The 25,631-nt window shown below is 44.6% G+C and overlaps 1 protein-coding gene across 1 annotated transcript in view; it reads right to left on the bottom strand.

Moving 5' to 3' along the window:
* Positions 1–2,509: 2,509 nt before the first annotated feature.
* Positions 2,510–25,631, bottom strand: part of PRR5L (proline rich 5 like) — a 30,225-nt gene continuing 7,103 nt past the window's right edge. The window contains exons 5-9 of the mRNA XM_008639655.2: positions 17,061–17,118; positions 14,127–14,218; positions 10,698–10,838; positions 8,954–9,080; positions 2,510–5,378 (exon numbers count right to left, since the gene is read on the bottom strand). Of these exons, the coding sequence (XP_008637877.1) occupies positions 4,984–5,378; positions 8,954–9,080; positions 10,698–10,838; positions 14,127–14,218; positions 17,061–17,118 (813 nt within the window). The 3' untranslated portion in view covers positions 2,510–4,983. The remainder of the gene's footprint in view (positions 5,379–8,953; positions 9,081–10,697; positions 10,839–14,126; positions 14,219–17,060; positions 17,119–25,631) is intronic.

Below are 25,631 nucleotides of genomic sequence, written 5' to 3'. Positions count from 1 at the left end.
TGTAACAGAGGTAGTTAACTGCACAGTCTATAATAATTATGCCAAAAGAATTACCAACTAGTTCTTGGCATAAGTGGGAATTAGCTTTGAACCCCAATGAGAGACACTTCAAACAGCAACTCCCTGAATATTCTTGCAATTCACAACTGCTGAAAATCTGCTCTGTACTGTGGCAGGAGTTTAGGGTAGGTGGAACCCTTCAAGCCATTGTCTTTTTGTTTAAGGAGTTTACTTTCCTTTTGCTCATTGCAGCCTGGTGATCAAACTATAATTAAGCTGCTACCTTCTGTTACACCAATTATTCAGGTGAAGATTAATCTAGTCAGCTATTTCCTTTACCTGCATGTATCTGTTCTTCACTGCTCTCTCCCATACAGGCGAGTCTCCTACACACATGCCCATATTTGTGGCCCCAAGAGTGTGCTGGCCATGCACAGCAAGCAACTATTGATAAATAATGACCATTTTCAGTTCACTTACTTATGCACTGGAGTTGTCACTTCTTTTCATCACTTGGTTTGGAGAAATGCACCCCAAACTACTCAAACATCTGAGCTGCCATTCCTTGTGTACTTAGGACAGCTTTCACAAGACCTGGACAAGTGCTTGGGGCAGGATTAGCCCCCCAGAAGGGATGAGCTTACACACAGGAGAGATGTAAACTGGCACAGCAATCATCCAGCACTTGCTCTCCCAGGTGGATATAACAAACAAGGGTACTCCAGGTATCTTCAGATGAAAGTAATGAACAAAGGGCAGCCAATTCTTGGGTGGCAAGTGGCAGCTATTTTACAGCATGCAATTTTGAGCACCATGTTGGTGAGAATAAGCTGTACTTGTGCTGCTAATTTGCTTTAAAAGCTGCTACCTCTGTTTCAAAGCTTTTGTTTATGTAGCTGAGTGCTTGGTGCCCTTACCTGAGGCTGTTGGGATAGCAAGGGGAAGAGAAAGCACTCTCCAAATGTGTGGACAAGCAAGAATATCCCCTTTAACCTATTGTTGTCCTGCCAGATCCACCTTCCATATTTGCAGTATGAATAGGATGACTAATTACCTCCTCTTTGCTCAGGGAAATACCAAATACCCCGCTTTTCACACTTTTAACTAACAGGAAAATTTGCCGTGACTTCCCTGCAGAGTATGTTGACTGTGGGCTGAATTTCCAGCTCACATACCCCTGGGAAAATCCCTGGGCACTGCTGGCAATCCATGCCAGGGTGGGTCTTGCTTTCTCACCTGCTTTCCTGAGTGGGAAGCGGTGCTGGCTCTGTGCAGACCTGTCCCAAGTCGGGAAGGGGCAGCCAGGGAGCACAGCAGCCTGGCCTCTTTCCGGAGCTTAGACACCCACCTGGTGGCTTTGTCTAATGCACACCTTTCCTTCAGGGCGAGGAAGGTGCACTCTGCCAGGCCCAGGAGTCCTGCTGCTGGCATGGGGAAGGAGCCAGGATGGGAAGGAACAGGGAATCCAGTTAGGGAAGTTTGCTACTCTGAGTCTACAGCAGAATTAAGGAGTTCACATAAGTAAGAACACTATAAATACCACAATATGTCTCTCATTAGACCTGCAGTTTCTCCTCTCTGGGACACACAGGCTGCCTCTAAGAGCCAAATATCTTCCATCTGCTGACTCAATGGCAAGGGCCAAAAGGCCATTCCTTCCAGGTGAACCCATTGCCATTTGGACTTAAAAAGAAAGGGCAATCCAAACCCTGCAGTGTGCACCCTGCTGCCATCAGTGCCAGCAGCAAGATCTACTGCAAATCTTCTAATTGAAAAAAAGACAAAACAAAAAACCAAACCAAAACTGAGTTGCTGCCCACCAGACTGGGGCCAGAAGCAGCTCTGCTTTCTGGCAAGAAAAATGTGCTTGCCTGCGGGGAGTATCAGGAAAAAGACCAGTGGTACTAAGAATAGCTTTCTGCTAAGGCCTCATCAGTAAGTTTATGACAGAATTGCATGGGCACAGAATAAATCACTTACCTTAAGAAGGAGACAGGGTAAAAAGGGAAGACAGATTCAGTGTGATGAGAAGTGACTCAGTCTAGGTCATTATCGAAGTAGAAGGTAACAGACTTTAGGAGGTGGTGAGAGAAATTCCTTCTTCCCATTCTGACAGCTCCTCCAGGAGGTTTTCTCAAGTTGGTGACCATGAGGGTAGAAAAGAACCACCCTGTGGCCCTGTCACAGCTGTGTGACATGGTGAGCAACACCGTGCAACCCCAAACCAGACCCCTGTATCCAAAATGCAAGTGTTTCTCATGCTGCAGCTCTGGCACAGGGACAGTCTCTGCTTGCAGGGGACTGGAAGCTTCCTCAGCAGAGAGCAGCCACTCAAGCACTGCCCCTCAGAGCTGCTCCCAGGGCCCTTCCAGGCCAGCCCCACGCTGCCACCATGGCACAGCTTTCCAGCCACCTTCAGGTTCACCCAGCCTGTAAAAGAAATGCACTTGCAGAGGCTTGTGCAACCTCAGTGGCTGTAAATGTGGTGGTCACGACCATACACTCAGTGTGGTTTACAGAACAAGTTGTGTTTACTTCACTTTACAAAGTAAGGCCACCAGCTTGAATTCTCCTTAAAAACAAAACAATGGAGGAAGTGCACGATTCAGAGGGCTTGGTGCAAATTTTTGCAAAGTAACAGATACAAAACCAAAATAATTAAAATCATACATATGTGTAAAACAAAAGAAATTCAAGTTAAAACCAGGACTAACTCCTATTAGCCCTAGAGATGATCCAAGAATATGTCAGGAAATAAATAAATCATTCTAGTTTTCACCATAAAAGAGGGTGCTGCTTTCTAATCGAAATGGTTTGGGTATTTACAGAAGGCAAATAGGTTACAGGGGGAACAGAAAGAAGAAAAGCATTCATAGGAGTGAACTGAAATGCTGCAGGGTGACCCCCTCCCCACACACCTCAGTGTGAGTAAGAGAAGGCTTTAAATCATGGCAAGGGGCCAAAGAAATTAACTGAGCAGGACACCATCATCTGCCCCACACTGGAGAGACTGTGCCAGGGTAAGACCAGGATGGCTTGGCTGCCACCACAGAGATTCTGCAGCTCCACCACAATCCATGGCTGCCCTGGGGCAGACGACAGTTAAGTTGGCCTGGCCAGTCCAATTTGTGAACAGGAGAGCAATTTATCCTACAATCCATCTGAAAGGAACGCTGCTTAAAGGCACATTTTCCTGGCCTCTTCTGGACTGTGGATGCTCTGAGGAAGAGGAGGCAGCCAGCACAACTGAACCTCTTTTCCTGACATGGAAAGCACAGCTTGTGATCCAAACACTGGGCCTTTCCCAAAAGGCCACGAGCTCAGGTGATGGCATGGAAAACAAGGCTCTTCCAAGTGTCTCTTTCAACATTTGCAAACCACAGTAGACAAAGCAACACCCTCATTTATCAAGGCAGCGTGGCTTGTGCTCATAGCTGGTATTTCTGATGCTTTGTTGCCAAATAATAATCTGCTTTCCTTTTCCTGCACGTGCTACTAAGGCCAAATCCTGGCAGGCCAGAGCTGTACTTTCAGTACCACCAGTGTAGCAGAAGATGTTTAATGCCCAACAGAAGCAGGGCGAATTCTACAGTTAATGTCATAGCATGCAAAAAAATAAAAATCCCAAAGGCTCATCCTAACCTTCTGTTTCCTTGTCAAGACATATTTATTTACAGTCAGTACCACTAGGAGTAGATTCAAGTGGTAGTTGTCCATATTTTTAATGGGATTTGACATCTAAGGCAGCATTACAGTTCACCTCTAAGCTTATAATTACACTTGCAAATCTGCTTAGCAAGACATCAGCAGAGTATTCCAGGGGACAGCTCAAACAGATTGGATCTGTTCCCACAGGAGCAGCATTGGAGTACCAAGTGATGCTACAAAGCAGACACTGCAGGCTGCAGTGCCTGACACACACCTGCAGACTGGACCCACTCCTAATCTTCACAATAAAAACAAAACCAAAGACTGCAAAGAGCCCTCACTTTATCTAAAAAGCAATACTGCACTGAGTCGCATACCACTGGAGGTCAGGAGAACTTCATGAATACACTGAGACAGGACTCCTTTCCACACCCCGCTGATTATTCCTCCTCTCAAGAAATCTGCAAGTGCTAAAAGTACCAGGGCAGGCCCAGGATGAAATCCTGATCATCACCTCCTGGTCCAGAGTCACGATGGCCCAGTGCTGAGAAGCACCTTTACACCTCACACACAAATGGAGCATCTCCTTCACATTTGATTTTCTCTTTCATCATACCCCTATCACCACTGGCATTTTGAGAGCAAATTGACGGCAAATGGCAAGATGCTCAATATTCTAATTTGCACTCACTTTATACACCCAGCCATCCTTTGCACCCAATTTATACCTGAACCCCCAAGATATGACTGGAACCAAATAAAGTACATATGAAGTACTCAGCTCAGACTCCACATATACTCTGTTCTCTTCAGGTCTGGGAAAAAAGTAAGTCTGATTTGGACTTTTCATCCATGCCCATGAGAAGAAAAAAGTGAAGGATCTCTTTCTCTCACCTCAGCAGATCTTTCTGCAGGATGCAAATGGTTTCATCCCTGAGTTCAACTTTAAAAGAGAAATGAAGTGCTCAGCATTCACCACACTAGCACCAGAAGCAAAGAGAGCATTGAGCACAAAGGTCTCCACTGCAGGGACAAAGGGAAAAGGAGAAGCACAACTGGAAAAGATGGCGAAAAGCAGAAAGAACCCAATTTGTATCATACCAATGAAAAGGAAGGAAATCTGATTCCAGAAGGTTTATACTAGTAGAGGGAGAAAGCTTACAGAAGGCAGACTGTGCTGTTCAACAGCAAAACCTTTGCAGTCCTCAGTGGTCATTTGTGAGCAGCCTGGTACCTCCATCAACAATGACCCCAGACTGGTTAAAAAACATATCTAGAGAGCATTTCTCAGCCATAAGAACCCTCGAGGCCATTTCAATGACGTGAGCAAAATTCCTATTTTTCTCTTTTTTCCCCAGCAGGGATGAGACAGCACTTTGTCCAGCTTAGTGCATACAGTTCTCCAGCGCTCAGGCAGACTCCTTCTAGCTGACAGAGGTGCAGTTCAGCTCCCACGACTCCCTCGGGGCCGTCGGCAATGCTGGGCTCGCTGGAGCACTGCCTGTGGCTGAAGCAGCTGGGCTGCAGCAGGAGGCATTTGTCAGGAGTGTCCGATTCCTCGATGACCATTCCCGTGTGCATCATGGAGGCCATGGCCAGGAGCTGGATGTCCGAGTGAGCGTTGGCAACAGTGTGGCGACGGATGCTTCCACATTTCTCCAGGTAAGCCTCGCCCTCCTGCTCTGTCAGTGGGGTCAAGGCCTTAGGACGGGATCTGGAGTACCGTCTCTCTGGAAGAGAAAAAGGAAGTGGGAATGGTCAACAGCACACAAACAAAGCATTGCCCACACTGCTGGGCTGGCCTCGGGGAACTGAGAGAATTCAGTGTGCAGCTGCAGCGGGTCACACCTCATTACCACTGGAAAACAGTCAGGAGCTCACTAGTTCATACTGCTAGGTGTTGGGAAAGGAGATCTGCCTCTGCCACAGCAAGGAGAGACCTCCCATCCTGCTCTAGGTGCTGCTGCCTGTGAGAGAAGTGAGCCAAAAAGTCACCAGAGCAGCCAAGGGACTCTCTTTAGCATCCTGGTGTTCTCCTCTTTTATCAAGGGGTGCAAACTGAGTAGGTACTCTCACATGCAGGTTCACTGAAATGAGTGCCACTAAAGTGACACAAGTCTCCAAAAAAAACATTCAGGGGGGATTTGAATTGCCATCCCTTTCTCTGAAAAACTTCTCTCAGGAAGTGCCATTAGCTGTTGTCAATGTGGAATTCCTGATGCTTACATTGCGCTGTCTTTCCATCTGCCTAGGAAAAGGCCATTCTGTTGGCATTATCCCACTGTATTTTTTAAAGATCATGCCACAAAAAGAACATTTCATCCACTCTGCAAAATGTCTGTTTTGGAGGCTGGACAGAGAAAACACCTAACAGTGCACAGGAACAGTCCACAACAAAAGGGGAAAAGGGGCACGAGGGAAAGGCAGTGACACAGAATGGATGGGTGTGAGCTGTATGGTCTGCCCAGCAAAAACATTAAGGGGGGTGAAAAATGCCTGGTCTGAAGCACAGACCCAAGGCACAGTCCCCAGCCCAGTATCATGAAGCACATTTCAATTCTGAAAGCTTGAAGAGAGGCAGGGGTCGGAGTTAGTGCCGTGGCTCACTGTAATCCCCCGCAGCAGGCTGGATCAGGCACTGCTACTGCTCCCCTGCTGGCTTGCAGCCCCTGCAATGTTGGACACCTCCTGTGTCTCTTTGTTTCTCACAAACTTCACTGAAGTGCAGGCTCTGTATAAAGTCAGAAGCCTTTACACCATATAAAAGGCTTCCAACCAAGACTGCAGAGCATAAGAGAGAGAGAAACAAAATGCAAAGCAAAGTACTCATCACTGAGGGTTATCAGAGTTTTGGAAGCTTGTACCACGAAGAAAAGCAGAAAAATTCTGTATTGTTGCAGGGAGGTGAGCAGCCAACACTTCACCCTGTTACTGCCAGTAATATATCAATTCAAAATGGTTCATTTCATGCTTAAGAGTATGCAAAAATCACTTCAGAGGCTGGTAACAGCAAATATACTCTTCAGGTTTCACCTGCAGCTCAAGCCACAGCAAACTGTAAAGTTAAAAGGGCATTGGGATCTGACTCTTCAGAAAATAAATTAGGTGAAATTAGGCTAAACTCTCAACATGCATTTATTGCTCTACTTTTCCCCCTTTACTTTTTTGGCTACAAAAGACAGTCTCTTAAGGGAGTTGTCATGCATAGTTTAACTAGACATTTTATTTCTATTTTGGTGCCTTATGACCAAGAATATAAACTGGGAAGAGTTTTTCTGGGACGTTTTTGCAAGCAACCTCAGATCAGCAGTGATGTGTGGATGTTTTATCTTCTCTCCTGCCCCCAATATAAATCCTGTTTCTTAGCCAGCTGGATTCCTTTGGCATACTCCACCCTTACCACACAGGTTATGGCTAATTTACACAGGCAAAGCAAGAAGGGTGCTAACAGAAGAGCAGGTGGGAATGCTGCCATCTGCAATTCCCCTCTGTGAGCAGTCCTGTCCCCTTTCACACCCCTCTCACTTTAAATCAACTTAAGATAGAGCAGCCTTGCAGGCTGAAGCCTTATGTGTACTAACAGCTGGGATCAGACACCTTCAGTCACATTTCTCAACACTCATTTACCCTGAAGGCTCCAGTCCAGAGGGCAGTTTGGCCTCCACAGCAGCTGTGCAGAATGCAAGCACACCCAAAGCCCAGCAGTGCACTTCCCAAAAGCTACTACGGGGAACCTACTGAGCTTCATCATCACTACAGGCTACCCAGTGAGAGAAGAAACTAGTTCTGAGAAAGCAAAAAGGTGAATGAAAGAGGGAGAGAGGAAGAGAAAGAAGTCTGATTTCAAGCGAAAACAAGGAAAAGAAGCCACCTCCACAGCAGCCCTTTGAAAATGCCATGATTATTTGCAGGGAAGTGCTTCTTTTGCAGTCCATGTCTTGTACTGCAAATACAAGTTCCTCCTTCCCTCATGCTCAGCACAGGGTAGAGCAGGGGCAAAAGGCCACCTTGGAAATATACACAAATAAATGACGGCTAAAATCAAAGTAAATTCAATTATTTTAAGGCATATAAACTTTACAAGGCCAGTTTGTGTAGTTTTCTTTTTTTTTTAATGGCACAAATGCCTCATTCAGCTGGCAGAAATCCAGCATGACTAGAAACTTCAGTCCAGGTCAGGCAGCTACCTTTCAAAGTATCCCAGCAGCATGCAGATGTCCATAAACAGCAAAGCTATCAAATTTGTCAAAGTCCAACTTTTATAGGGGATTTTGGTCTAGACTGAGCCTCAGGATTAGATGTGCAAATCCACGCTGAGCTGTGCAACCATGTTCACTTGCACAGAAGATATCTGATTGCCCAGCAACCACAAGAACAAAAATCCTGAGCCACAGTTTTCCTAAAGCAATGCCATGAGTTTATTACAGGCAGAGACTGTCAGAGTTTGTCAGTATGTTCTTCTACCACAAGACCATCTTTTCCCATATGCTGCTGAAGTGTAGTACAAGAAAAGTGGGTCTCCAGCTTGCTACAATTTTGCATCAAAGCAAAGGGTAAAGCTTATAAAAACAGAGGGAGACTAGAGCTTTCTTCACTTGTTCTATTTAAATCTCCTTGACTACCAAATCAGTAACCCTATGCCCATTAGCTAGCCAATCTCTTCTATCTGGCCACATGTGTAAGCAGAGCTCCTGGGTCATGCATAAGGAAGTTTCCCAGAGTAAGCATGCTCTTCCTAGAGTGAGGTGCCCGTTCTCTCACCTAGACATGTTTATCCATACTTTAAACACAGAATTTTGAGGGTTTTTTAATAGAATCCTCAGATGGAAGGAAGACTTCACGCAAAATCCCTGTCATCCCTCAGAATTAATATGCAACAGTTGTGCATATTAATTTTTTTGCAAAGGCTGGTTTGTGCAGCAGCTGCAAGCAGGCTAGCAAGCAGGGACAGAGAACAGGCAGCAAAGGACCAGGTACAGTGTCTCACTGTGGTGAAAGCAGCACACCAGGCACGGACCCAGGAGTTTTAAAATCCAGTCCATCTCCAGAGAGAGGGGAGATTCTGGGGGGGTGGTGTGTGTGTGCGGTGATGGGGCACTCATAGTTCACTAGGTCATGGAAAAGAAAAAGCCTGTCACAAAAACAGACATTCAGAAACATTAATCAGGACCTTCTCAGGGGTGTTTTAGCCTTTGTTTTCTGTCTCTCACAGAGTCATGCACTGTTTCCTTTTCTAGCACAAATGCGTCCCATTACCCAACCTGTGTACCCCAATAATAGCTTCAGTACAATGTGCATGTCTTACCAAGCAAGCAGGTGCTACCAGAGGAGCTGTGATCCTCACACAAACCTAAGAATGGTGATACCACCTGCTTGACCAGTTCTTCCAGCTGTAGGTAGCCCTCAGTGGGGCCAGTAGGCTCATGGACACTCTGAAAATCAAACACAAGAAGTCAACATTACCCTTAAAAGGTTCTTGAGTAAAGCCTGGGGTCTGTCAATTCTCTCTACACTGGAATATCCCAACTGTATCAGTAAAGCTTTTGGAGCTGATGGAGGTTTGGGTGCCTTTCAGGTCAAGCTCCTTGTTCAAGTCACAGTCACACCCTATGGACATTGAGCAGACAGTTCTTTTTTCTAAGCAAGTGATGGGAAGGTACAAGGTGTGCCCAGCTGAGGATGTGCACAGTGTACTACAGCAGTGTAATTTATACTGGGGCAGTTCTAGCAGAACACATCTCTTTGTAGAAAAGCCTTAACACTCCTTGGGCAAAGCACTGCTCTTTTCCTAGGCAGGACTGCAGGCAAAGCACCCTCTGTGGTTCAGCTTACAGCTGTGAAGATGGCAGATAACACCAACCAATTTAACAGTAATTTAGAAACCGTTCAGACTTAACTTCCTGCAAAGCCTCAACAAGCTTTTTTCCTCAAATGTATTACTTTGAGATCCTCTTTGCTCGCAAGATTCTCGTATTAAAAAAATATTTCAGGGAAATTGAGTATCACCTGCTGTTCCAATCTGGGTCACTGGAACATCAGAACTCATACAGAACTTCCAGCTTAGCCACTTTGCAATTCTGGTTGTGCTTCAGAAAGTTTCATTCTCAGACACTCATTATATTGGAGAAGAAATAAAAGCCACCAGGCTGTGTGGAGGGAAAGGATGCCACCCAGAGGGACTCAGGCAGGCTTGAGAGCTGGGCCTGTGCAAACCTCATGATAATCAATAAGGTCAAATGAAAGGTCCTACATGTGGTTCAGAGGAAGGCTGGATGGGACTCTTGAGAAACCTGGTCTAGTGGAAGGTGTCCCTGCCCATGGCAGGGAGGTTGGAACTAGATGATCTTTAGGATCCCTTCCAACCCAAACCATTCTATGATTCTATCAACCCGAACATGTAATATGGCATTTTTCAGGACTGTCAGGCTGGGCAATACTAAAAAAACCCCAAAACCAGCTGTATTTGGCATGCTTGGAAAGTATTCTGTTGAGATCTGGATAAAGAGGGTAGTTACCACAGATGCTCTGGATCTCTTGGGAGAGGCCTTTGAAAGATGGCCTCTCATTTTGCCTGCTCCCAAAAGGTATTCCTCCTCTAATGGGCACTACTCAGCATCCCAGCCAGCCAAGGAGTTGGTGTCAAGCAGCCAGAAGCCACAGTTCATTCAAATTCCATTATCTGCTGTGATAGAGGCTTGCCCTGTCCTTGCAAAGCTGAGAAATCAGGAAAACTAGGGCACAAAGAGGCATTCAGACAAGTTAGAAGATGAAAATTTGTGGGAAAAAAAAGAGTCCTGAGACTGTTCCTAGATGGGGAGGAGAAGTACCAAAAAAATACAAAAACTCAGCTCTTTCAAGGCAACGTCTTTTACCTGTTCCCAGGAAAGCTCAGGGCATCCACATTCAGCTCCCATTTTAACACTGACCACTGCCAAATAAGCACACATCACATCCTCTACCCTCCCCACTTTCCCTCCAGTGTTTGTAGGAGTTCATTGAGGTCAAGATACCCAACTGGAGTCAGAGGAAGAAGAGCAGAGGCTCCCCACCTGCAGAATTAACAGCATCTGGACAATGGAAGCTGGAAGCTTTGTCTGGACCAGGGGAAGGATTTCTTCCAACTTTACTTTTAGCAAGACCAAGTCTCTGAAGCCAAGGAGAGCAATCTGACGGATAGTCAACTCCTGACCCTAAAGAAACAAAGAAGGCAAAATCCAAGTGTACATAAAGGGATGTGTGAGCAACACACCAACACATGGGCACACAGACAGGAGGGTCTATTCTGCCCATTGCTGAGGTGGCAAAACACCCCCTGGTCATTCATTTTGAGGATTCATGATACTCTTCAATTTCCTCCCTCTTAGTCTCACACAAATTCTGAAATGGCATCGCCTCATCTGTGGCACCACACAGTTTGGAGTGAAGCCAGAAATAGGCCTGTAGTTCACCAAATGACTGTGTATGTATTCATAAAACCCACTTGCCATCCAGTTTGTTCACAAAAGTAGCTTGTGTTTCTGGCACTTGGAGCTGAGAAACCAAAGCAGGTTTGGTAGGGAACGAAGTTATTACAGAATATTTCTTAACTAAACCTACCTCTGTTCTATATTGTACCCTCTTTTTGCTCAACATCTGCACTTTAGACTTTGTTGATATGACAAAAATCTACAAGTTAGTCCATTACAGATTTTAGGATTCAGGCTGGAGCAAAGCTAGCAAGACTGATTGAACCAAACATCACTTTAAAAAGCAACAGCTTTAATATCCTCTGCAAGGCATTCCATGTCCTCCCAGATACTATTTTACATCAACAACACAAGTGAGCAGGCTTAACAGATGATATTTCTCAGCATATTTAAACACAGTCTAACTCCATTTGGCATGCTGGTGTTACCACCTTTCCCTCCTGCTGTGTTTAATGTCTGCACGACTTTCTCTTGCCCCACTGCAACTCAATAGCAGAAATTTTCTTCCCAGCCCTGCTCAGCACTTTCCAGCCTGAAAAGTTTGCCTTGTTCTTCTCAGTATGTTAATCTCTGCCCCATGGTCTGCTTGGGAATCATTTTATAATCTCCATAATACACTCAACATAGCAAATATTTAGCTCGAAGGAATTAACAGCAGTTAATCATCAATTCATAACAGGTTGCATGTCATAATTAACAGCATTACCAATATGTAAATATGAATTAAAACCAATACTCTGAAGGGCTGCTTGGCCATAATAAAAGCAGTTTGCTGTTTTAAACTATCACTGTGTAAGAAAAAAAGGTGTAGGAAAGACTGGTACCTATCTTGGAACTGTATTTCAGCAGCTGCAAACTTTTTATTTCTATCACGCAGTTTAGTCCCATTAACTTCATACCCCGTTTCAAAATGCAAACATGTTTCTGTGCCAAGCAAAACAAGATTTGCTATTCTTTTTTCCACACCAATAGTCACAGCAACAGCTGCAACTATACGAAAGCCAGTGACCTGTTTACACAGCTTCCCTCTGTACAGCAATTTAACCAACTTGGCTGCTTAAAGGTCATATTTCTGCAACAGCTATGAGCCTTGGGGTTAAACTTAGCCGAGATAGGAGGTTAAGTGTGAGTTACTCCTTTGGTAACATACGCTCACACATGTGGCTGAATCAGTTTCATTCTGAATGGGCAGCTGCTGGGATCGCAGAAGAGCACAACTAAATAATCCTGCTCATATTTGCAGGAAAAGATGGGGAATCAAGAACAAACTGACTTTCCTATATACCAGAGCATCGTACAAAGAATGGCAGCTTGATGGAAAACACTCACTGCATGAGCTCTCCTCACATGTTGTGACGAACTGCATAAATGGTTACATGCAGTTCCCTATTTCTAGGAAAAGCCTAATCTTGTTATTAGGACAGTGGCCTGGCAAAAGAGCAATTTCTATTTCTTGCTGCACCAGCAACTCTTTCTGTGGGAGCCTAGAGCAGTTTACTCTGAGTCAAATTCTTGGATGTATTTAGGCAGTTTAATCCATACATTTGCGTAGTACTTAGGTGCCTACAAAGCTTTAAATATCTTGTCTGTTTATGTTTCAGTTCCTCATCCAGAAAGTGGCAATACTTCCCATACTTTACAGCTTTGATGATGTATTTTGAGTGACTCAGATACCATGACAAGACAAATACAGCAAAAAAGTTATGCTTTCAAAGAATCTCAACATCCCATAGTCACACTTTCACCACTATAACCAAGTTACTTCCAAAAGCTGTACCCACAGTGCTGTAACTTCTGTCCCACTTCCCATCAGAGACATTTAATAGCAGGGGAGTCGATTTTTCTGCCAAGTGGCAGAATTATTAGCATCAGTGGGTATGACACACAGTCAGCTCAACTATTTCCACAGTACACAGGTATCTGCAGTGCAGACAAAGCCCTGCTTAAATAGGTCACTCCCTCACTGAGAGTTACTTGCAAAAGGAGAGAAAGGGAGGGTATTAGAGTTGCACAGTTTTACCTGTCAGAGACCTACCTTCCAAGCATCTGCAGCAAGGAAAGAACAAAAATAAACACAGTAGAAAGGTTAGTGTCTGTCTTTGCAGAAGTCCTTTCTCTTTTAGGAAATGTCAGCTTTAATAGGATTAGAGGAAAAGGGCAAGCTTTGAGCTTTACCTGCTGCCTTTCAAACAATACAAGAGAAAGATAATTTTAAACGGCTCTGGAAATAATGTCTTCCAGAAGAGGCAAAAGTCAAGGGGAGAAGGCTAGCATTTCCAAGAACATCATTCTCCACATGAGGTATATTTTTCTTTTCCTCTGATGGCAAAAAAGCTCAAAATAGGCTAGGGAGGTAATTAGACTGCTCATATGGAAACCCTGACTAAAACTACATTAAAAAATGATACAGCTCAACACTTCTGATGGGATACTCAGCTTTCAAAATACCCAGTGTAAAAAAGGTCTTACATAAAGTCTTCATTCATCCTCTATCCCATAGACTTATATGCCCCTTATTAAAGCTTAAAAAAACCCAACTGAGGATTTCCCAAAGGCACAAATGGGATATAAGCCCTTCAAACGTCATTAGGGTGAGTTAGACACATTTTCTCCTGCTCTAGTCTTCAGATTTATACCTCTAAGACAAGTTGTCATCTGCACCAACAGTCCCAGCTACTTAAAAAAGAAAGAACTATAAATACCAATAACCCAGAGCTTCAGTCTAGACAAGGCATAGTCCAACAGTTTCAGTGTGCAAGCTTAGCTAAGCTCAGAGAGTAGACCATTAGGAATAAATTCAGTCCAAAACACTGTGCTTGTCCAGTAGATTTTAGCAGTCCTTCTTACAGTTAATACTTGGATAAACTCTACTTCCTCCCAGATTTAGTTTAAAGGCTTTGACATGTATTTAACCACTGGCCAAACAGTGCTGCTGGCAAAGAAGCTTCCACTTGCCATTAGCAGGTATTGCAGTTACATTGCTTCACCTGACTGAACTGTAATTAAGATTACCTGGACTGGGTAGAATATTGCCTGGAGAGTAGGAAGAGTCTCTGTAAAATAGTGATCCCAGATTTCAGACAGGACATCAATGCGATCCTCACCTACGAAAACAGATTGGGAGCAAGAGCTTTAGCAACAGGGACATTAAAAGCAAGTTGGATTTTCCAAGTACTCTCTAATTCCCCAAATAAGAGACTTCACTTTTCCAGTTTCTGCCCAAAACTGGACATTATCCAGCTAAGCTTCCCCTTTAGTGACAGAGACACAAAGCTGTGACCATAAATTGCTCTGTCACTTAGTGCAAAGAAGACAGTTCTGTGCAAAACATGAGACCAATTCCAACAAAAGATTGAAGCCCCTCTTCAACCAGAGGCTTTAACTCCACAGCACAGGATTGTGCAATTGCACAGCTCACAGTTAACATGCTTGACTAGCAGGGGAGAGGCCACACATGAAAAGGTGAATCTGAAGACCAGCAGGTCACAGCCAACATCTGCTGATCATCCAACATCATCCTGCAACTGAGCCAGGGAGAGCATTTATAAGAGCTGAGCCCCCTCCAGCATCCACTCAGTACCAAGCAGCAGTCAGGTACCTATCAGGAATCCTGACAAAGGCACTAATGACAAATGTGGCCCTTGTGAAGGTTGCCAAACGAAATCCACTTGGGACTACCCCTTATATGACTCCAGTTTGAAAAAATATCCCCACATGTAACTGGGTACTTAAAATGAAGGTAGACTACGTTATGCATCTTGGGATTACCATAACAGAAATACAACTGTGATCAAATTTTATGCTCATAGGTTTGACTTACAGAGCTGTGTACTCCTCAGCATTTGGGCCCAAAACCTCTATTTTTTAGCTACAGGTTTGCAATGTTTATTTCAAGTTTTAGATACATCCCTGGAAATCTCAGGGGCAAATACAGACTCAGGTTTAAAACCACAAGTTTCTGACAAAAGAAGTTTCCGGGATACCTCCCACAAGCCTCAGCTGGAGCTCACAAGCAGTGAAGACTCAAGCAGCAGTAATGGAAGATGGCCACTCAAGACAGGTTTGAAGGCTCAAGGTCACTAAAGGCCCTACATGAGGAACTGGAATACATGTAAAATTGCAACTCAAAGGAGACTTATCACTCTGTACTGAAGTGCTTTCCTCATCTGCAGACTTCCACACACACTTTCACTGTGCTTGCCCATGGGCTGTGTTGCTTAGGATACAGCCAGAGAGCAGAGAGCCAGCAGGACTACATCCTGCAGACGTTTCCCTTAGAGCAGAGAGCCAGCCCACTAACAACCACAGAAAGGTTCAAAGAGATGCTTCACTGTGTCAGGTATGACTCTGGCTTCAAAACTGGAACTGCAGGCAGACAAGAAATTACCCAACACCCCCACAACAGCTACCCTTTATCAGCAACAGCCAAGAGTAAGCGAAAAAGACAACAGGAAACAGATTCATTGAATGTTTAAATTTTTCCCTCCTCTGCCTCCTACCCAGGACTGCAGTGCTTTGCTGTGTGGAGACAGAATGAAACGTCAGAGATCACTTCTCCTTCTGAAGGGGAAGCAAGAATGGTTTGTTTCTTCAAGAAATTGTAAATCCTGCTGGCACTGAAAGAGATTCTGACAGACCGTATAAAGAAAAATCATGTTAAAGTAACAGGCTGCGATTGAAAAATAGACACACATAAAACATTGCCATGCCCTGCAGCCCTACAGACATTCTGTCTGAGTGCTGGGGCAGTGTAAGTTTTCCAGGAAGACAGAGCTCACCAAGAAGTGTGTACAAGAAATCCTTATTGCTGTGACCACAAGACCTGCAACAAACCCACACATTATAAAAGAAAGGTGCCCGTGAGTAATCTCCTGCAGTGATGCCAGCCTGCACAGGCAAAGTGGCTCCAGTGTCACTTCAAACTAGGGACAGAAAAATGAGGCAGAGAAGGTGTTTTGCTACCTGCCTGGGAAACTTCATCTGACCCAAACTACCTGAGCATCTGCAAAATACTCCTGGGCAGCTCTCAGCTTATTACAGACTCAAACTCAATTTTCCTAATGCCAAAGAAGATACCGGAAGAGTTTTCTATAAATACAGAAACCAAAGCCTCAGGTAAGCTGTGCAGCATTCATTCTGAAGAGCTGGCTGTGGTAGGGCAGGTACCCACATTTTGGAAAAGGCAGGAGTCTGCCCTTTTTCCTCTCTCACAGGGCCAATGCTGAAGAAGCACACACCGAGCAGGAGGCTGGCAACCCCTATCTCCTCTGGGGCCCAAATCCTACAGCCTGCCAGCTGGGTGAAGTCACTTGGTACAGAATGGTGCAGAGGAATCCAGGACCAGCAACGACGTGAGATTATAAGCATCTATTGGTATTTAATGACCCACATACAACACACTGGTGATTAGCAAGAGATCTTCCCTGCAGGCTACAAAACTGGGTCAAACCAAACCGCAGCTTGGTTTTGAATAAAGACGTGCTGGCTTTGCTTGAGCAGTTACTAAATGTGACCAACTCCCCACATGTCCGACACTGAGTGGCCACACCACACTTGCCTTGGTCCACAGGCTCTGCAGCAGTAGTTTGAACAAAACTCCATCTGTGATCAACTTCTTTCCAGAAGGATTTCATTCTCACCCAAAGGACTGGTTTTTTCTTTAAGTTTACACAAAGCTTGATAGTTCAGCTCTCAAAAGCATGACAGAGAAACTAAAATTGTGCTTACATCAAGCTGCCAATCACATTGAGAAATAAAAGCCAGAAGGCAGTTCCAAGCAGTTTTGCAACGGGATCCATGTCCAGACCAGAACTGCTTTGAGCCCAGGTCCAGCTGCCACACAAGACACCAGAAAGGGCTGTATGCTTTCCAGACATGCAAATCATCTCATCTGACCAAACATCAAAGCACAGCTCCCTTCCAAAACAGCTTTCCTGCTATACTTACCTTCACACAGCTTGACCTTCTCCTCCATAAACAGCAAGCCTTTCGCAAGGAGCTGGTTCTGCCAAGAGAAAAGAGAGACATGCATTTGCCTTTTATTTATTTATAATGAATGTGTAAGAGTACATTTTTGTCAGATGCTACCCACTTTGCATGCATTTATCTTAAGTTTAGTCATGTTGTAGCACCTTCTTCCAGCACTGGTCTCAGTGTGAGTGCTAGACATTCCTTAACCTCATCTTGCTCAGCTAGACATGAAAATGCGACAGACACAGCAGTTGAAACATCTCCCAGAAATGGGAAGAGTCACAGGGAGGGAGTCAAGAAAATAAAATGGCTCTTACTATAACAGTGCAGCCACATAAGCTATATCTCAACTCCATGATGGAGGTGATCAAAGAGTCAAATGCTATGAAAATGTCCCACTCTTTCTTCTTTTTGCCCTTGCTCATTGCTGGCCTAACTGCACAGTAAGCCAAGTTCAATTCCCTAACATCTACTTCTCTATTCCTACCTACTGTTTTTCCATGAGGCCATTCTTTTTGCATTGAGCTGCTGGATCATCTCAGTATGCAGTGTCAAGCTGCAGAAGAACTGGCAGGACCTGGTCTTTCTACATAAACTTGATTCTCATGGATGAGAGATCAAGGTATCAATATGTCTGTTTGCAGTTCAGGACATCCAAATACCTGATCAGCTTTTGTTCCCACTTCCCCAAACCATGGTGCAAAAACAACACCTATCTTTTTTGTTCTCCCAACAGCACTAGGTGAATCACTTATTCTAAAAACTTTTGAGAGTCACCCCAAGACACAGAGAAAGGCAATCACCACATAACACATTATTACTGGGTCCTAAAAGGTACAGAGATCATACTGATAGAGAGTAAGGCCACTGCCTCTCTGAAAGGACTCAGTATCAGGGCAGCCCACAGCAGTCAGAGATAATTCCCTCACTGTTCATCACAGTTTTTGTTTTTAATGGGGAACCAGGTCAAAGCTGCACTTTTGACCCTTCCATCAGCCCAGGAGCAAGGCACATCTCTTTTCACTCCCAGTGGACACTGCTGTTACCCCACTGCCTGGACAGCACTACGGCCCCCTGATGAGCTGCCATAGTGCATCCTGCCCTGGTGCTCCTACTCTGGATCATAAACCTGCCTCCTGTAACCACACTGCAGCCTGGCTCAGCCCTGGCACACAGACAGGCAACTGTGGAACCCCAGGCCAGGAGAGCAGCACACCTCTGCATCCTCCCTTCAACAAGAAGCTACGCAAAGATGGGGTACGGCTGTAGGGAATAAAAAGGAGGAAACATTGCTCTGTGACATTCTCAGGCTGGGAGATATTTTTCATCTGGGCAATGACAACAGGAATTAGCAAGCTGGATAAACAGGTTCCCACAATAAAAAAAACTGCAACATTTCCAAATGCTAGCACCAAGTGGAAGGTGACTGTTTTATGAAGATTCTCTAGCAGAAATAAGGGCTTTGGAGGGAAATGTGAACTTGTCGGGATGTCCATTCAAATTTTAGATTTGTTCAACAGAAATAAATTAGTACATATATCATGCATTGGACAACAACAAAATAAAGCTTCCCAGGAAAAAACTAGCAGTGTGAAAAAGGAGGGGGAAAGAAATGTGTAATGAAGAAAACCATATGGGGAAAAAAAAGTGAAACCCACTTACGCTATAAATTTTTTTCTGCCTGAACAATAGATAATGTTGGAGTGATAGTGCACTTTAATCTTTCCAAATGCTTTCAGTTTATTAATGAAGTACTTAATTTCTTTATTTTTCAACCTGTAGCTAAAGGCAATTACCTCTCATAGACTGCAGGGGAAACTTATAGTTGATCTTTACTACTGTCTTATTTTAAACTACTTTATAATAAAAAGGTATATACACATAAGAGGTTGTGATGCTTATTTTTTTTTGTGTTTTTCTCAAGAAATATGAATTCCTTCTCTATCTGCACTAGAACATTAGATTTCATTTTACATGTGCTTCCTGAGCACTCTGGATACAATTTTCCAGATACTTTGCCTAAAAGTATTATTAATATTTTCTACTTCCTGGGATTTTTTTTTTTTTATTTTGCAGCTATTACCAGCAACCAAAGTGCACATTTGTACATGCTAATGGGCAGCACAGTTGTACCTATTAGAAAATAGATACATTACTCATCACTCTGTAGTAACTCATTTACAATGCTCCTATGAATCCATTATAGTAATTCCATGTGCTAAAGAGATTGCATAATGTCACTTTAAAGGTTCCCTTAAAAAAGAGATTAGGTCCATATAGTTACTGCAGACTTTTCACTTATCCTCTCAGATTTTCCCTTTTCCTGTGGAAGAGGCTTAAAAAAAATTAAACTAAAATCAGCCATACTTCATTTCCCTTCTCCCCATCCTAAAAATATCTGGAAATGTTACTTCTCCATCTTTTCTGCAAGAAGTCACAAGCTTGGAAATTGATTCAATCCAAACATTAATCCCTCAGAGCAAGCCAGACAGGCAAATTGTCATTAACAAACCCTACAGGGTCTGCTGACAGATCAATACAAGCTGCTCAATGCGGCCGCAGCGGAGGTCTATATCAGACCTTGTCGAGATTACAAGTCTCATTTTGCTGCTGCATCCTTGCTTGCCAGAGGCAACCCAGAGGCACAGAGCTAAGAGGAAAAATAAATCTTCTATTTGAAGCAAGACCAGATAAAGACTCATACCAAGTAAGCTTGAAGGGTACATTTATTTGAAAAAGTTCAGCTGCCACCTTCCATCTCTTTGCAGTTACAGCCAAACTGGGAGCTTGGGGGGAGGGCAGTGATTCCCTTCCCTCCCCAGATGAGGTTTTCCTGGCTCCCCAGGTGTTTTGGGACATCAGGGATGCTATATGCTCATTGTGGGGGGGTGCAAACCTGCCCATACTCTTTGCTACTCTGCTGTGCAGAGAAACAAAGTCCTGACTGAACACCCCATGTTAACACACGTACGTGCAGTTGAGAAATCTGGAGAGAGATGTTTTGCAGCAGATGGAAGTGACCTTGTGAAATCTCACAGGTTGACCCCTTTTCTCAGTGCAGAAAACCAAAACAGCTGTCTCACATGCACCACTAAAAAGGGCAGCTAAGAAAAAGCTCTTAAGTAAATTTTCAAATGCCCTAAGTTTTTAAAGACAGGAATCAAAGCTAAAGTAATCACTTTTCCTTTGTTCCTCAGCAAAGATCCTCCCACAAGGTGTATGTGTTTGCTACTCTTTAGTCATGCTCAAATCACTGGGAATAAAAAAAAAATTTTTTGAAGGCAGTCAGACACCACCTTATGAAACAGACACTTTCCTGATAATTCCTTCCTTTTTTCTGGCACAGATATTTTCCTCTTTCCTCTCCCTGTTGGAGAAATCGAGGCAAGTTTCTCCATTCGTGCCCAGTGGAGCAATTCCAGTCCCACCACCTTCCCAGAAGGTGAAAGCTGTCCCAGGCACACCAGCTGGGGCTCCTCTCTCAAACCAGCAGTGCCTGCAGCACCCAGCACCTTCTCCCTCCCTCCACTTTGCAGGAGCTGAGCATTCCCAGCGAGGGCCATGGAGGGAGGCCCTTCCCGTGCAGGCTCCCATTACACCCTGCGTATCATGGTACCCATCTGACTCTACCTGAGGCAGATTAGATGCTGCCTGTCAGCAGCACTCTGTCAGCAGCATGATGGGTGTGGTGACAGCCTCCGGACAGAACCAACAGGAAGGATTTTGGCGTGACAGCCATGCCACCAGCACAGCTTGCTCTGCTGTGGGTGCTACACTCAAGCAGAAGGGTGGCAAAAAACAGCTAAGTAGCTTTGGCAGCAGTTGAAAACATCAAGGAGGCCCAAGCCATCACAGGCAACTTCCCATCTTGTCTAAAAGCCATGTCTGCAGTATGGCAAGGTACAAATGAACTCTCCTGCTAATAACAAACAAGCCATTATCTTTGAGGGAAAAAGGTTTACACAAACGCCCAATTAATTATGGACAAATTCTGCTTTCTGTGCATGTCTCCAAGGCAAACATGGCCAGTATGCCTTTTAAAAGCCACCTTCAAATTAACAAATGAATATTAGTTCATCAAACACCATAAGCTTGAAACAGAAGTAAACCGATCCAGAACATACTCAAAATAATTGACCTCATTTTGATGGGTGAAAAAATCAGTTTTTCTTCAGTACTCTACAGCATTTCTTAAATGCAGCCCTCTTTTGTATCCAACTCAGGCTTTGTGTTCTAGTGCTAAACCACACTTTCACAGGCTCTACAGGCACATAGCCACTGCTTTGTGGATAATCTGATGTTGATTTGAGAATAAAAGCATCACCCAAACTTAGTTGGCAAGTATTTTCTACAAAGTTATTGCCAGCTGCACACAAACACCTACCTAATTCTTGGCAGTATTTTACAAAACACAAATTTGTGTGAGCTGCACCATCTCATACCTAGAGCACCCCCCACCCCCGTCCTTTCTTTTTTCTCTAACAAGAGGGGAAATACTGACAGAAGCAGACAGATCACTTCAATCCTACGTAGAGGGGCAACTGCAAGATAAATATGAAATCACATCCTAAAATGACTCTTCCTAAAGCTGGTTTTGTTCATGACAGATAAAAGAGAAAGCCCGCTTAAAGAGATGAAAGTGAGCAAGGAGAGTAAGAAGGAGAGCAGACCAGGCAGACCAAGTAGGCAGCACTGCTGTGATCTAGACCACAACCCGCCAGGCAGCAGCTCTGGGAAAATCCCGCAGGCAGGGCCCCTGAGCCTGGACTGTGAGTCACTGCTCCAGGTGGGATCCTGCTCAGCCAGGCCATGGCACAGCGACCACGCCACGCTGTGAGCAGGAGCAGCCAGGCTGCATTTGGAAGGACTCAAACACATCTACAGAGTCCATGTGAGCAGAGCCTGAAAGGAGGTGTCCCTGCTGCCACCTATGACTAGGTGCTCTGCTCAATAGCAGTGCTGAGCTGCCAGGTGACCCTGTCCATGATAACGAAGCTGGGCAGTTGCTATGGAGCCTCTGGAGCCGCTCCATGAAAGCCGCTCTAGAAAGTGCCACATGAAGCAGAAATAATTAGCAGACCTGCACGAACAGAGGTTCCCAGCCAATGAGGAGACAAATACAATAATAAAGACCAGCTTGACCCAAAAGGGTATTGCAGACACACAGCTGAGCTCTGCAAATCACACAAGTGTGAATTTTGTTCCTTGTGCAGCTGCTGCAGCCCCTGGCAGCAGGCACAAGGCAGCACTTGGCCAGAGAAGAGCTAGTGCTGCTGCCTGTATCCAGCAGTAACCACCACTCCAATAGCCTACACAACTATTTCCTTGCCTTGCTGTGAAACAGGTAGGCACAGAAACCTCGCATCGAGGAAGGATGCATCACACACCCCATATTTTTCCCTTTGACTCAGCAGCCACATGGCCTTTTCAGCTGTTAGCTAGGCTTCACAAAGCGGCCTTTCAAAGGAGTGAGCAAACATCACGAGAGATGCTGGAGTCATCTCTCCAGGCTGGAGTTCCAGAAAAACATGCACTGGGGACCTAAACAAAAGCTTTATGGTGCCACAGGAGAAGGAGGAGCGCAGGTTTCCCCCTGTCACTGCAGCCACCTCGCACAGCCGGGGAACCTACAGCGAGAGGGACTCTGACCACAGGAAAGTTCACCAGTACCACTTCTGACTGCTCTAAAGAGAGAAGATAAAATCAAGTTTGGGTTGGATGCAGGCTTGCCTCATTGCTGACACTGCTTACTTTTCAGCTCTCCATTATCATCTTGCTGCTTGGACTTTGCCTGACACCCCAGCAATGTGAGCTCTCTGCAGCTTCTGCAGCTTTGCGTATGAACACCAAGCTGGGTCTAATTCTGAGTCAGGACTTGCCACCTCCAGTGGCTCTCCACTGCAGCAGGCTGGAAATTATGTAACAGCTTTACTTCTGGTTTTAAGACATCAGAGATCTCATCGGATTAGATGAGGAAACACGTCCACTTGCCATTCCTCACCTACCAGCTCTGCCAGTGCGGGGAGTGGACATCAGGCAGCAGCTCTGGGCATTTGACTTTCTGCATTTGCAGCCTATCAGTTCTGGGAGAGGTTACAGTGCCTGGCAAGGGATCAGGTCTCTCTGCACTGGGAGGAGACAGTTTGGAGTTAATATACATAAATGCATTTCCATTTTGCCCCCCATGAGTTTCAAGATTAACAAGCCCACACAGAGTGAAAAGACACAGTTCGTCCCTTCCACAGGTGTTCTTTCAGGCTGTTTGCAGAATCAGGCAGATAATGCATCAATTTATCAACACTTGCTAGTTTCATATTTAAAAATTTTTCTCCACAAACATGAGGGTCAGACAGCAGGAAAAAGAAGGGAGCTTATCTGAAAAATCACACAGCTGCACCAGAGAAGTCCCAATTGCCAGTATACTGTGTTCCTCCGAATCCCAGCCTCTTACCTTCCATGGTCATAGGATTTCCACCTACTGCAGTTCAGCTGACCACCAGCAAACTAACCCAGCAGTGAGGGCAAATGGTGCCCTGCAGGGTTATTGAGCAGAGAGGTAGGTACAAAGTGCCCCTTTTCAGCAGCAGGAAACTCAAGAATCAGCTCGTGGGCGAAGTCAGTACTGAAAAACCTGGAGCATGAAACACTGCTTTAAGGCAGATCTGCAGCAAATGCTACAAGTCCCAGCTATCTGGCATTTACACTCAGGCTTCCATCCAAGGAGATGGGCTGTATATACAGTAGGATTGCTAAAGCAGCAGATTTATAAACACAGCTCCCCTTCAGAACGAAATATCCGAGTTTGCACTGCAGCCCTTACAGGAATTATATTTCTCTTTCAATGACAAAACAGGCTCATTAACTCTGGTATGATGATGGCTTGGTAGCAGAAAAAGACCGCATAAACTCCAGCCATTTCCTAAACATTCCTTTAGCAATTTCAGGAGCTAAAAATTGTTAATGTGCACGAGTGCTGATGAAAAGGACTTGTGAGTAATCAAGTTAAGTTGATCACAAAAGTAGCTTTGTCTCATTATAAAAGCTCTGTTCCATTTTAGTCTTAAATATTCAATGGTTATAAAAAAATGTGCATGTGTGAGCGTATAAAATTTACATAATGTAAAATCCTGAACTCTTAAAACAAATGTGATTTTAAAGTTTCTCTTAGCGGCTCCAGTTATAAGTGCCATGGCATAAGAAATGGAAAACATTCAAGTCAGTTTACCACATCTAAATATTACATGATCCAGTGAGTTGCTCCAATTGCTGCTGGGATATTTAAAACTGCCTGGCTACACAGAGAGCAGATTCTTCAGGGTCCATTTCAATGCAAGAGGACAGAAAACGGTTCTTGGGACAGCTTTCAGTGGGCTTTAGCAGATGTTGGAGGAAGTCACTGCCAACAGATGCACTTCCACTCCACTCTGCATCCTGGTGACCCCCTCCCAGCACCTCCCCCATGTCAGAGGTGATGACCACAACACGTCAAAGGAAGTAGTTGGAAACTCTATTTTTTTTCTTTCAAGGTTATTTTTCAGCCAAATCAGCAGCTTGATTCAACTCTGCTCATCTTGGTGGCAAGCAGTACTGCCATAAATCAGCTGGCATCAGCAGTGAAACAGAACCCACAGACAAATGAAATAACGTTGTCAGCCCTTCTTTAGCACAAGAACAGTCTTTCCCCACTCCATGGCCCTAGGATTTTTGAGGAAAGGCATTCAGGAGGGAGCGGTAACTTTTATCATGGCCATATGCTGTTAGTCTAGAATCAGAAATGTCTGCATCTTAGTTTACAGGGGGAAAAATCTCACTTCTGACAATAGCCTTTATCTCACAGTTTGTCTCACAACTTGCCTGCACCAAGAGTTTTACCTCAGGCTAAATCTGACAGATGCCAAGTTAGTCCTTTTGACACTGAGCAAAAATACCCCAGAAATTAAACGTGAGTGCTGGTGGCTGCCGCCCCACTCAGGGTCTAGGAAACATCCTGCCATGCGCCGCCAGCAGCTGCCTCTGCAGTAAACAACTTGTGCAGAGAGGGTCTGAGGAAGTGAAACAACTACCCCTGGGGCAGGAGTTTTCTTCTCACTTGATGTCACAGCAGGGGGATTTTTTAAAGTCATGTAATCTAATAAATCACATAATCTGATAGGAAGCAATACTAGTCTTCTTTTTCCTCCTTTAAGCTGTCAGCACATACACAACAGCATCAGCCGCTCCAGAAAGTACAGAAATTTTCTCTCTCTCTTACTCAAAGGGAAGAAAACCCTCTTGTTTCCAGCAGGCCCTCATTTATTTTATTTTTTTTTAAACCAAGACTATACTGAACAAATTAAAACCCTGAAAGCCATCAGTGCCTTCTAAAAATCATCCAGCATGCTTTCATGTGGTTACATGTGAACCTCGTCTACCTGGACAGTATCAGTAAAAGGCAGCAACACTTAGTCACATCTGTTGTTCAACACTTCCCTCATCCTTCACATTTTCCTTTTACAGAAGCTGCATTTGTATTTGTGGGACTAAAAGGCTGCACCCAGGTTGATTTCC

This window comes from Corvus brachyrhynchos, unplaced genomic scaffold (assembly GCF_000691975.1).
Source record: "Corvus brachyrhynchos isolate BGI_N302 unplaced genomic scaffold, ASM69197v1 scaffold115, whole genome shotgun sequence".
Lineage (NCBI taxonomy): Eukaryota > Metazoa > Chordata > Aves > Passeriformes > Corvidae > Corvus > Corvus brachyrhynchos.
This window is presented reverse-complemented; position numbering and strand designations above follow the sequence as displayed.